This window comes from Sturnus vulgaris, chromosome 4 (assembly GCF_052056855.1).
Source record: "Sturnus vulgaris isolate bStuVul1 chromosome 4, bStuVul1.hap1, whole genome shotgun sequence".
Lineage (NCBI taxonomy): Eukaryota > Metazoa > Chordata > Aves > Passeriformes > Sturnidae > Sturnus > Sturnus vulgaris.
In genome coordinates, this window is record NC_142246.1 from 74,468,347 (window position 1) to 74,481,347 (window position 13,001).

The 13,001-nt window shown below is 50.1% G+C and overlaps 2 protein-coding genes across 3 annotated transcripts in view; one reads left to right on the top strand and one right to left on the bottom strand.

Annotated features, from left to right (window-relative positions):
- Nucleotides 1-6,360, bottom strand: part of PRDM8 (PR/SET domain 8) — a 28,496-nt gene extending 22,136 nt beyond the window's left edge. The window contains exons 1-3 of the mRNA XM_088164378.1: nucleotides 6,226-6,360; nucleotides 5,556-5,668; nucleotides 1,377-4,502 (exon numbers count right to left, since the gene is read on the bottom strand). The gene's annotated coding sequence lies outside the window, so the exon portion shown is untranslated. The remainder of the gene's footprint in view (nucleotides 1-1,376; nucleotides 4,503-5,555; nucleotides 5,669-6,225) is intronic.
- Nucleotides 4,814-13,001, top strand: part of ANTXR2 (ANTXR cell adhesion molecule 2) — a 73,726-nt gene continuing 65,538 nt past the window's right edge. Inside the window, exons 1-3 of one of the 2 annotated variants that reach the window (XM_014892052.2) lie at nucleotides 4,814-5,034; nucleotides 5,648-5,719; nucleotides 8,135-8,206. In XM_014892052.2, coding sequence (XP_014747538.2) covers nucleotides 4,907-5,034; nucleotides 5,648-5,719; nucleotides 8,135-8,206 — 272 coding nt within the window. In that variant the 5' untranslated portion in view covers nucleotides 4,814-4,906. Of the gene's footprint in view, nucleotides 5,035-5,381; nucleotides 5,401-5,647; nucleotides 5,720-8,134; nucleotides 8,207-13,001 lie in introns of those variants that run through there. The other variant, XM_088164379.1, reaches the window with a different exon arrangement.

Here is a 13,001-nt window from a genome sequence, read left to right on the forward strand (position 1 = left end):
TGGCCATGCCACAAGGACCTGCTCATGCATTCCTTGGAGCTGTTTGACCCCTCCCAAGGACTCTCAAGTCTCCTCCACTCTGCATGCCCAGGACCTAGAGCCTCACTCCACAGTGCTCCTCCCTCACTTGCTACAAAAAGCAGGCTCAGAGCCCTTCTCCAACTTCCAGGTGGCACAAGCTGCCACCCAGCCCCACTGTGGAGCCTCCATCCCCTTTCACATCAGCACCACCTCCAGCCAGCCCTCCTTCCATGTGCCCTGGCTCTTGTCTGCAGGCAGGTTACTGCAGAAGCTCCACCAAAAGCCTGGCATCTCTCCACCTGCTCCTCTTGGTGCTACACAGTCCCAAACGCTCCTGCTCCAGCTCTTTCCTCCATCAGGCTCCCACAGGCCAGACCTGTGCCAGCAGCACATCTTCCTCAGGACAGCCACATCCCTGATGTCCTGGGAGCAGGATCTCCACCTCTCAGAGCCCTGCAAACCTCCACAGCACCTCTGTGCCAAACAGCCCAGCACTATCGTCTCCCAGCAGCAGCAAGCCCAGGTGATCCCCAGCCTTGGGGATCCCAGAGATGGGAGCTGCTGGTACAGATTAATCAGAGTCCCTCAATCAGGGAACAAGGAACACTTTCTGGGGGTGCAGCTAGGCTCAGGAAGAAGCAGGAGCGGTGACCCCACCCACGCAAATCAGGGTCTACACGAAAAGACAAATGCCTAATTCCACAAAGAGCTCCTGGGGAAAGGAAGGGAAGAAAAAACAGACATAAAAATTCCAAACCCCAAGAAGCTTCCTCAAAATGTCACGCAAGAAAAAAGCTGAAACATCCCCCACAAAGCCTTCTAAAAAGTCCCTCCCAAACTTATAAAAGTCTCTGTTTAAATACATAAACTAAATAAATGCCCTGCTGGAAATCTTCAGAATCGGGGAACGACTCAAATTATGAGGGGGAAAGAAAAAGGGGAAAAAAAGGGAAATAAAAAAACCCAAATAAACTGGCAGAAATCATGGAAAGGAACTATCAAAAGCTGAAAAAAGCACCAGCAGCAATACCAGCAAGGATATCTCCCTAGTGAAAAAACAAAGGAGAGTGTTTTTTCCCCCCAGTTCCAAAATTCACCCCCCCACAGGTGAACAGCCTCTCTTAAGTGCTGGTCTCTGCTGAGTGCCTACACCTGTCTTGGAATGTTCCCCTCAGCACACAGCTCCCTGTCAGCAGGCACGATTACCTGCAAGAGGTCAAGCAAGCCGTGCAGTGGCCCCAAATCCCAGTGGGTTGCCTGAATTCTGTTTGTTCCCAGCTGAATTTTGCTTGGTCAAAGCATGGGCCAGGTGTTTTGGCACACAGAGCACACGGCTCTTCGTGACTGTCACTCACCCCAGCCCTGCAGCCGGAAGAACCTGGCACAGATGACTCCATGAAACCAAATTAGGGGTCATGCACAAGAAAGGACATTGCCACAGCTCTGGCGTAATTAGGGCCCATCATCATCAAGGACAGGAAATTGGCACATCTGCTTTCCGGGCTGCTGATCCAACGGTGGCTCAGGCACGATGTCCTGCTGCAGCCCGCTGGCCCTGCAGAAATATTGCCCTGATTGCCCCCAAACAGTGGGACAAGCAGTTGTTTTATCAATCGGCCTCACAGTTGCTCTTTGCTCTTTCCCAGGCTTGGGAGGACAGAATTGACACAATCACGACCTGTGCTTTTTTAAAAATTATTTTTCTCCATATACTGTTGAGAATTGTGTTATCCTTTGCCTGGGCTGCACTGCTCTGCAGGGAGAATTCCTGACTGTTCCGTTCTTCTGTCTCCTCTGGCTGGGCCGTTGTTTCCCAAGAATACCAAAAAGGGTCACTACAACTCTAGAGTTGTGCTAAACTCCAGCCCCGTGATCCCTGGGCGTTTCTCAGAGCCAGCAGCAGCTCTCGGGCCAGAGTGGGATTTCCATGTTTTCTGTCCTGCTTTTTTTTCTGCTCTCCCAGGCCAAGAGTGATTTATTTTTATGCTGTTGTGGTTTGCAGCAGGACAGCCCATATTTCCCTCTTTGTTTTCATTCCTTCTGCTTGTCTGAGCACCGTGGAAACAAAGAGCTCTGGAAAAGTGGAAACAAGCGGCTCTGTGCCTTGTCCAGAGCATGGGGCAGCAGACAAATACAAGAAGCTCAACAAAGCCTGCTCCACTTGTGCTGAGACAGGAGCGAACACCAGGGCTGATCCTGGCTCCTCAGGGATGAGTCAGCGTGCAGACAGCAGGGACACTGCTCCATATTCCTGCATTTATACCTTCTCTCATCCAACATATTGCTAGTGTTTTGGTTTCCTGGCTGTTGGAATTCAAGGGTTTCTTTCCCGTCCCTGTTTCTGTGTGTATTTTCACTGGGTACTGCAAATATTGCATGATATTGAAAAGGAAGAGCTATTCAGGAATTCTGAGCTTGCATAATTCCCAGATTTGTCTAGACAGATACTTTCCATCTGGATGATGCAGGCAATACCACATGGACGCGAGAGTTCCTGTGTTACTTAATGCTGTCCTTTTTACTTATTCATTTCTACAGTGCTTCCCAGGATGCACACAGACACAAGGCTACAGCTGTAAAGGGAACAAGGATTTGTAGCTAATCCTTCAGGAGGCAGCTCTCAAACAGGTCCTGCATGTTGTAGAACTGCTGGAGTCCCTCTGGTTTCTCTTTCCTTTTACAAAGCATGACATTTCCATTTGTGCTTATCCTGTGAGGGGAGAAGAAAAACACTTTCCTGTGAGCTTCCATGGCTCAAGGCTTCCCATCATCATCACCTGCCCTTGGGTTTGCACAGCTCGGGGTGTCTGGAAGTGCTGGCCAGGGCCAGCGCTGTGGAGCTGTCCCATTTCATGCTGCCCCTGGGTCATTTGGCAGAAGGACAATCCCAGACCTGAGTCAGAAAGGAGATTTAATCCATCAGCACTGCAGCCGCACACACAGACACGCCCAAGTTTCATCTTTCCAAATGCTGGCAACCACTGAGCATCCTGAAGAAAGCAGGCTGGCTCACAGATGTTGGACAGAGGTATCCTAGACCTCAACTGGATTTATCGAGCAACAAAGCCCTCCTGACCTTCTGCAGTCTGTGCAAAAGGCAGCCTGTGTGGCCACCAAGCCACTCTTTGACTCCAGTCCTGAGGTCATCTCACCACGGCACTGAAGGATTTCTCCCCAGGCACCACCTTTCTGCTGAAGCATTCCTGAGGACCCAGGGGCAGGGCCAGGCTCACAGCCAGGTTACAGCAAGGGTGACTTTTCCTTCCAACTGCTCACTCCCCAAATACGATGGGTTCGCTTTGGCACCGTTTGCCTGGGCCACAAAGATGGTGGGAGTGGGTGGATGTTGAGGAACAGCGTGCGGGGAAATCATCTGCAAGTGCTGGAGATGAATCAGGGAGCTCTATAACCCTAGAGGTGCTGTAAGCTGTTCTGTTTACCACTTTCTCTGCAGTAAACCTTGGCAGTGAACTTGTGTTCATTTGCACATCGACCATCCACGTGAAAACTCCTGCCTCTAGTGCTGTCTTACTTTGGAGCTGCATTTTTTACAGAGTTCTGTTCTAAATGAGTGAGGGCGGTTTCTCCCTAGTCCCCCTGGAAGAGGGTGGGGAGAGAGCCAAGCATCAGCAAACAAATTCTGGGAACCGGGAAAGGAGGCTCCAGTCCTCGTGTGAACGAAGCCAAGCACCCATGAGCCCCTGCCCTGTACATCCTACGTGCCTATCTCCCTCTCATCCAGCCATTCCATCAAAACAGCAATGATTTATCTGCTTCCTCAGCAGAAACCGCAGTCTAAAAGAGGAATTCACACACTTGGAAGCAAGTAAAGAGTGAACTGGCAGTGGAGGCTTGCTCCAAACACACTGGGTCACATGCTCTTGAAGCAAGATTTCCAGCATCTGGATAACATGACCCGTACTCCCAGGCAAGGCGAGTGCTCCTGGGGCTTGGGGTGGCCTCGTGCAGCTTGGAAAGCTGGAGTGCAGCTGGTTTTGGGAAGCTCAGGCAAGCTTCCTCTGTTGTCTCACACGCCTCTGCACAGCCTTTCCTTTGGCCGGGTCTTTGGCAAAGCCCAGGCTGCTCTGTCCTTAATCCTCCATGTTTTGTGTATCCACGGAGACTGTAAAACACCGCTTGCTTACCCTTTGGCCTTGCTAGCTCCAAGGCATTTTAAGAACTTTGTGAGCCAGATCTCTAGCTGACATTATTCACTGCTGGTCCGCAGGCTTTGGTAAAGTTTCCAGCTTGCATCATAGGGAGGCTTGGCTTGGCACTAGGATCAGCGTGGAGAAGGCACCGTGACACGGATGTGTCAGGTCAGAGCGCTGTGGCTACAGCGAATCATCCAGAGACAGCAGGAACGGGGATGAAGTGAGATGAAAGGAAAACTCTCCAGCAGGATGACTGACTTGCCCATCTCCTCCTGTGGAGCAGAGAGCAAGATCGATCCTTTGTGCAGTCTGATTCACCTCCACAGCCTGTAGGAGACACACGGTCACTGTTAGAACGGGGCTTTTCTCGTTTCAAAATCACAATTCCGTGGTGTTTGTGCAAACCCCAGCCCCCTCACCACTACATTTATTTGGGGCTCGCTCTCTGGCACACGTGCAGCGCCAGCAGCACGGACCGGAGCGCGCCCGCCGCGGATGACGGGACGCCAGGGGGACGCACAGGCCGGGAGAGCGGGGGCGGTGCGAACCCGCCCGCCCTGTTGTCCCCCGCCCCAGTCGCCCGCCGCCGCTGTGGGGAGGGACGGAGGGAGGGAGGCAGGGCCGGGCCGGGCCGGGCCGGGCCAGCCGCGGTGGCAGCGGCAAGGGGCGGCCACTCCGACGAGCGGCAGGACGGCGGCGCCCGCCTGCGCTCTCCGCCGCCCGCAGGCTCCATGGCCGGGGCCGTGCCTTTGCTGCTGCTGCCGCTGCTGCTGCCGCCGCCGCTGCCCGCCGGCGCCGCGCCGGCTGCGGGCGAGCCGTCGTGCCACGGAGCCTTCGATATGTACTTCGTGTTGGACAAGTAAGCGGGGAGGGATGGGGGAATCGCCGCCATCGGGGATCAGGGCGGCGGCGCCGCTTTTGTTCGGGCGCTGCTTGGGGCTGAGAGACCGCGCGCGCGGGGAGCACTGAGGGGGCGCGAGGGGGAGCGCAAGGGGCGCGCGCGCGGGGGCTGTGAGGGGGCGCGAGGCGAGCGCGCGCGGGAGGCGCTGAGGGGAGCGCGAGGGGCTGTGACGGGCGGCGCGTGAGGGGCTGTGAGGGGACGCGAGGGGCTGTGAGGGGAAGCGGCGGGAAACGTATCGAGAGGGGCTCGGCGGAAAGTTCGGGAATCCTACCCGGAGCCCCTGAGGGGATGTGGAGAGGGGCCCTTGGAAGTTCTCCCATGGAGGTGCGTTTGCGGCCGGAGATGTCAGAAAAGTGAGCGGAGGCAGCATATCTGCCGCGGTCGGGTTTTTGTGGGGAAGTTGGGCGGCCGCGATCGCCCTCAGGGCGAGGGGGGAGCGGGGTCCGGGCTACAAACTTATCAACGAGAGCTGGCGGTACCTCGAGATGTCTAGAGCAGCGAATATTGGCAGTTTCTCCCCGAAATGTCACCGCAGATCAGGTCGCTGATGTGCTCTGGTTTTCCCTTCTAGGTCTGGGAGCGTGGCGACGAACTGGCGAGAGATATTTAATTTTGTAAACCAGCTGACAGAAAGATTTGTGAGGTGCGTGGTGCTGCTTGTGACAGCCGAGGTGCTGCTGGAGTAATTCTGGGCTGTGTTAACCCCCTCTCCCACCCCGGTCCCCGTGCTTTTGCAAGCTCACGGGATGTGTCCCACAAACACATTAAAAGTTTAGCTTCCTAAGGCCCAAATAGCTGGAAAACATTGGAAAATTTTACTTGATTTTCTTGTGCTTGGAGCCCAGCAAAAAAGTGACAATATGTGTCTTTAAACAGTTAATCTCTCAAATGACTCTCAGAAGTGATTTGATGCTTTTTTAAACTCATTTTTCAATATACCATGTGCCTAGATTCTGATGGAGGACTGCTCAAATTCCGTGTTTGGAGATCTGTATAAAGAAGCAGTATTGAACACATGTAAACACAGGTGTAAACATAGAGTGCAGGTCAAAAGGAAGAGAGCACTGTTAGAGCTCAAATGCAGAGGAAGCCCATGCCATGTAGGAGTAGATTTGCTACATGTAATCATGCTTACATATACATACTTACATATAATCAACTTTGTTACTGTCAGCAGTGTTGTGGGGCAAGTCCAGCTCCTCTTGAAATAGACCTGCTGCAAATCCCAGCTGACTGCTCTGTACAAATAGTTGAGGATTGCAGCGCTTTGCTTTAAAAGACCCTACAACAAAATCCACAATAAACTGAAGGAATCCCCCCACCACACACAGGAAGAAATGGTGTGGTAGGTTTTGCTGAGGAAAACCAAATGGAGAGTACCGTAATCTTGACTTGCTAAAAAAGGATACATTAGGCTTTTATAATTAAATATAGCTTATTTTCATCTTGTCAAAAGCAAATCTTATGTAAACTTATATAAAAAGTTATTTTGTAAGCTCTGGAATTACAAAAAAAAAAAAAAAAAAAAAAGCCTGATACCAAAGCAGGACTTGTTTGGGTAGGTGGTAGAACATTTGCCCCCCCTGAGAGAGTGGAAACAGTTCAAAACAGTTCAGTGGCAATGTCTCAGTTCAGCATCTTCTCCAGCCAAATGACACTCCCTCTTGCAACACTTGTATGGAGGTGTGGCTGCGTTCCCACCCCATGCTCCGGGTGCTCACAGGGGAGGCACGGATGGGCTGGCTTCGGAGAGAAAGGTTCTCTGGGGATCCTGAAGAGAGGCTGGCTAAAACATAACTTGGAGGGTACTGCACGTGGGGGTGCATCTCCAACAGGGAAGCCTCATGGAAATCGGTATGCAGTGATGCAATTATCAGAGGCTGGGATTGCAAATACTTGGTTTTGTTTGGTGTCTCAAAAGGGTGATGATCCCTTGGTTTCAATTCTGGTTTAATTTAGAGCCTCTCAGATTTTGGTATGCAGAGTCATTACGGACAGACTGCAAGCCTGGATCTTAAATCCAAGAGCTGTGCAGTTCTGGGCAGACTTGCAGTATTTACATTCCCTCCATGTCAATAATGTTAAGTTGCATCATTGACATCAGTGAACTCAAAATATATGGTCATTCAGCTTTTCAAGTGTTAAGTCCTTACTAATTGCAACCTGAATAATTAATGCTCATACTCACATACAGTAAATTACAAAGTTGGTGAATATATTAAAACTGTGATGGATAAAATTTAAAATCATACAGGAGAAATGTTACAACTTACCTCGGCAAAATTCCTGTCTTGGGCCTCAAGAGCATCAGGCAACTCCTGTTTTCTACTGCTAATTAGATATGATTCCCTGTAACCTTGTGCAAAGAGACAAGTAACCTCCTGGAAAACAAATTAAAAAAAAAAAATTGAATTCCTGAATAAAATCAATTCATACAGCATTGCTTTTTACCATGACATTTTCCTGGATGCTTTTAGGGAAGGAGTTTTCAAGTGTCACAACTCTGGTGAGAGAAACAAAGCCGGTCTCACTCCTGATCACCCTTCAGGCTGCTGTCTCTGGGCTGAGACAGTCTGTAGGCACTGCCTCTGTGACGGGATTTGATAAACATAAAGGGTTGGAAATAAGACATGGTGTCATCCTGAAAGCGAAGGGGAAACTGACGGGATAAGGTTCAAATGTGGGAAGCCTGGCTGGTTGGTACCCACGGGAACAAGAGGGAACAGAGCCGTGTCCCTGCCGTGGTGTTACACCGGAGGCCCTGACAATTCCAAAGGATGTGCCTTACCGTCCGTGCATGGGCTGGCCACATCACTGGAGACTAAGCATGTGAGAGAGAGCAGTAATTCTGGGGGCTTTGTTCCCCGAGCATCTGGGTAAGGAGAAGATGGGCAAAAAAAGCTTTAACTCCTCGCATTTTGGGTTTGTACTTCAAAGTACATTCCTAGGAAGCTGGGGGATAAAGATCATGTGAATGAGACCTGAATAAGTGAATGAAACACTGTACATCTGTATGTTTGTCTGAAATGTGTTTTTGCCTTCTTTCCCTTTCCTAAAGCCCCAAGATGAGACTGTCGTTCATCGTGTTTTCCACTCAGGCACAGGTCATCATGCCACTAACTGGAGACAGGTCAGTGCTCTGCTTTTTTAATTCTCTCTCTCCCTCTGTCCTTACCGAGTCAGAGGAGCAGTAACAGGTATGGAACAATGACCAATACCGCTAAGTGGTGGCCAGTCACAAAGCCTCTCCACAGAGCTGATTTAATTTTGTGATCATATCCCTCGATAGCCTCATAAAAAAGGAAGGAGAGGAATGATGGGAAACAATTCCTTGATGTTGACTCTGCCACCTGCTTTGCAGAAACACTAGCAGTAACGTTTTTGTCTCTGTGTGGTTCTGCATCTCCCTCGGCAGAGTGCGAGACTGATTCTTCCATTTGCTTTTGTAAAGCAGCATCCATAGAATGGTTATCAGGATTTTTTCATGTCTAGAAAAAGCATGAAGTGGTAAATAAACGTTTCACACATTCTCACATAAGGTAGGTATTTTGTTTTGTATTTCCTAGTCTTGGCTTCAGGAGCTGTTTTATACAGGAGGGTTGGTGCCTCTTGAAGGATGTGAGATCTTTCTGACACTGTGGTGATGTGGCTGTGCCTGAATTTTCAGTGGATGGTTTCAAAGACAATGGAATTCAAGGCTGCTCACTGTGATTTCTAAAACAAGTGAAGATTAGCAGCTGGGATTGCTTAAGGATGGGTGAGGGGAAACAGAGGGAGGAGAAACAGGTAGAGAAGAAAATATTGCAAAAATAAGTACCAAACTCATAGAAATCGGGCAATGGTCACGTGGAATGAGCACTCGCAGCAGAGGACAGTGGCACTGCTGTCAGAATCCTTCAGTGTCCTCTCAGCCTTTTCAAAAGCAACACCACCTCTGCTCTCTTCCTTCTGTCCAGAAGCTACCGCGGTGCATAACCTTCTGAGTTTTGAACACGTGGATAAACCATTTAGGAATCACTCCCTGTGGCAGGGTGGAAGCGAGGTGGTCCATCCTTTCTGCTCCTGTTAGTAGGGTCAGTGCAAAATGGGGCGTGCTGTACTTGGTTAGTCCTGCTGTGGGTCAGTTTTTTTAAACAATACATAACAACAAGTACAAGACTTCCTGAGAAGACCTGCCACTGGCAACAGGCACGTGTCATGCTACAGAAATGCAGCTGACATCTGAGATGTGTAAAAACTCAGCTCTGAGCCCCTCCTGTTTTAGCATTTAAAAAGTGGTCTGTCTTGAAAATGGCCACTTCCCCCCATCCGGACTGGGATATTGGATCTGCTCTCTGGGCAGAGACAAGCTTATGAGCCATTTTTCCAGATGGCTTGAGAGGGGTCAGGAGAGGACACTTGAGCCTGTTTGAGGCCTGCTGAAGTCAATGAGGTCCTTTCTCTCCATTTCAATAGGCTGTCAGTGGCCTGTTCCTTATCAGGCCTGAGAGGCAGCGCTGATAGCACGCAGAGCACTTGAAATGCTGGGCAGGATGCTGGAACCCTGCCACGGGGACACAGGCGCCTTCTTCATTGCCTGCCTCTGGCACACTTGGAGCCACAGAAGCGTGGTTTTCTCAGAAGCCTCGTGGAAACCACAGCAAGCGCCTCTGCAGTTCTGGTGGGCTCTCTTGCAGGACTTGGCTCTAGTTCCGGCCTGGCCGATGCTCTTGTGAGTGTGTCAGGGGAAGCCAAGTGCCATCCTGCTTGTTCAAGGGGAATTACGAGGAGAAGGGAGAACGAGACTGCTAACTGTGACCATATGTACATAGGCAAGGACGGATAGATACAGTTGGAACAGCTGTTCTTTTAAATATTAAAGGAGTCAACAGAGGAAAAAACTGAGGCTGTCATTTTTCCCAACAGAGGATAACGACGCTAAGCACACTGCAGTTCCGGGGATGGGTGTTAGTGAGGGTGATAGTGAGATATTAGGGCCTTGGTTTGTTACAGGCACTTGAGACTTGCAGGTGTGTTTTTGCCCTGGCTGACTTGCTGATTCCCAAATGTCAGGAAACCACAATTTCTTTCCAGCAGTTAGATCAAAGTAGGGCAGAATTTTTTGTTTGGAAAGCTGTAGCCTTCTGATTTTTCGCACAAAGTTCTCACTGAGCTTACTGCACAATAAGGTTGTGGATATAAAAAAGGCCACAGCATAGCGCCAAAGCCCCCAAATTCCCAAATACTTTGTGAGTGCGAGCAGTGCTGTAGCTAACTGTCTAGAGAAGTCATTATTAATCACAGTACATACAGTGCTATAATAAATCCATAGCCTAACAACAGCATCCAGGTGGAAAAGCCTTCTCAGACCGGTTAAAGTCCTTTTGAGACACGCACGTTTGTGAGGTTGAGCTGGAAACTGTGTAATAAGTGGCAAGCAAATGATTGGTGCACGTACCTTTGGGACTCACTGTTGGAAAGCAAGTGGTTTGGGACAGTGGATACCCTCAGGAATACCATCCAGCTGGCACGATGTTGCCTTTGTTCTCTTTTGGCCAGCTGTGCTGGCCAGCAGCAGTCCAGGTTTCTGTGAGCCTGCTTTGGCAGCACTGACCGGTGGCAGTGGCCAGGACGAGCCCTGCAGCCTCTGCCTGGGTGAAACTCCTGCTGGAGATAAAGTGAGGTTGTGTTAGTGAAGGTGGAAATGGAGGATGCTTGAGTACCTGGTACATGTACCATCCTTGTCCCTAGCCCAGCGGTACACTGACTGCCCCTGGTTTCATAGGGACATGTAAGGCATGGACGCATTTGGGGCCTCAGTCACGTGAGCTGCCCCGAGCCTGGGTCCAAGGCAGGTTGCCAAAACAGAGCCATCTGTAGAGAGTGCGTTCTGCTGGCTGCATCAAGTACAGCAGAGCTGGCCGCTGATGTGGTTTGCATCTGGAGTCCATGTGGGAGGCCTCAAGTTTGGAGCAGAGTAATTATTCTAAATGAGTCAACCCTCTGTAGTATTTAAGAGGCCTAGCAGGCATAAGCCTCCTCCGAATGATGCATCTGAGGAGGATCGTGCAGGGTTTCCTTCCAGCAGTGCAACAGCTTGCCTCGTCAGAGATGGAGCCACCCCTCTTTTTGTCAAGGAACACTTCCTCTCTAGATTTCACTGCCACGTGTGCGTGTTTTCCTGTTTACTGCGCCTCCTTCTTAGCAGCAAACCCCAAGTACCGCTTCTGGTTTGCCTTTGTTTGTTAGGGATGAGCCCGTTGCCTTGCAGCACACTGCCTCATTTCTCACCATAACTACCTGCTCAGTGAGAGCCACCAACTCCTGACAGTGCTTGTATGCTCATCACATTGAGATAATTCAAGATTCCAGCACTTCAATAGGTGGAATGCCACAGGGAAAAGACATATAGAATACTAGCCCTCAGTCAGAGGAGCTACAAACACCGGTTCTGGAACCTGCGTGGATATTAACAGCTGTGTTTGCCTGACTGCTGCTGGAAGAGCTGTCTGAGGCAGTTACACAGCTTAGAGAGAGAACAGACGGGCTAGCTACTAAAAATTAGTTGTGCCTGTGCTAAAACACAGAAATGGGCTGCAGTGCATACGCTAAGTGGGTAAAAGATATTAAATTTGCACTTATTCAGCCCCAACACAGGCTGCCAGTTGCTGTTTCTGTTTTGCCTCTTCCACCTCCCTCCCTTTTCCGACTTGTTGCACAAAGCCAGTGGCCCTCAGCCTGCGATAATGTTTCCAGGCTGTGCTGTGGGGTGTCCAGGCACCTAGGATGAGTCTAGGCCAAGCCTAGGCTGAAGGCTCTGCAGTCACAGTAGAGATGAGTAACTCAAGCAGAACTTCCTCGGGGATTTCCGTGGGAAACACCCTTAGAGAAACTAGAGAAGGAGAAGTTGTGAGAGCACTGAAGAGCAGAATGGGGATCCTGAGTGCGGTGGCTGGGTGACTGCTGAGTCCCATTATCAGGACAGTGCAGGCTGGCACTAGCTCCCGTGCCTGGCCTTCAAACCAGTTTTAGAGTGGAGCCCACCTCTCTTGCTGGTTCTGGGGGCCACAAGTCCTGCATCCACACTGACCTTCTGACATCCAGATCAGGACCCGCTTGCACTTGGCCAGCTTGCTTAGAGAATGTGGGGAGCTAGTTCACATCTGGCTGGGTCTGTCTAGTGCAGCTGTGCCCTGAGGGCAGGAGATGGTGCCTGATGCAGCAAACAAAGCTCACGCTACCAAAGATTTTCCTGGAACGCCTTGTAGGCAGAGGCCTGGCAGCACCAGAGATTGCTGTGTGACCGGGTCACAAGACATGGCAGATAAATAAAACCCAACTGATTGTACAAAAGCTATTTTTGCAAAATGAAATCTGTTTCAGAAAACTGGGACTTGAGTTGCTGCTTGTTTCTTGGCAGCAAAGCACTAACGCCTGTGATGTGCTGCCACTCATTTCTGGCAAGCACCAACTCTGTGGTTTATAATCTGTGTTCGTACATAATCACTTGCAAGTTGTTTCTATAGATGCTGCATGTAAAATATTTGGATCAAACAGATTGTATTATCTTACATAACTTGTTCCCTTCCATACATTCGACGCCACATTTCTCTTTTACTCCCTCCCCTACCGGACTGTATCAGTGGATCCTGTGACGGGGAGCTTATTCCAGCGATGGACTGTACTTTGGAACAGAGCTGCTAAACATAGAGGAAGCCCATCCGTGGAACAAATGACGAGTGGGTGGCATTCAGGCAGTGTGGCATATGCATTCTTTCTCATTTGGTCTGGCCTAAGGAAAGCTTTCATGCATCCTGCGATGTATTTTCCCTCCATCTCCTCACCCCTGCTGGGTTCCTCTTTCTCACCTAGATTTTTCAGAGTGTTCTATATATTCTGGCCCAAATTTTTCCCCTTCTTAGTTTTTGCTTATCCTTTCCTAGCAT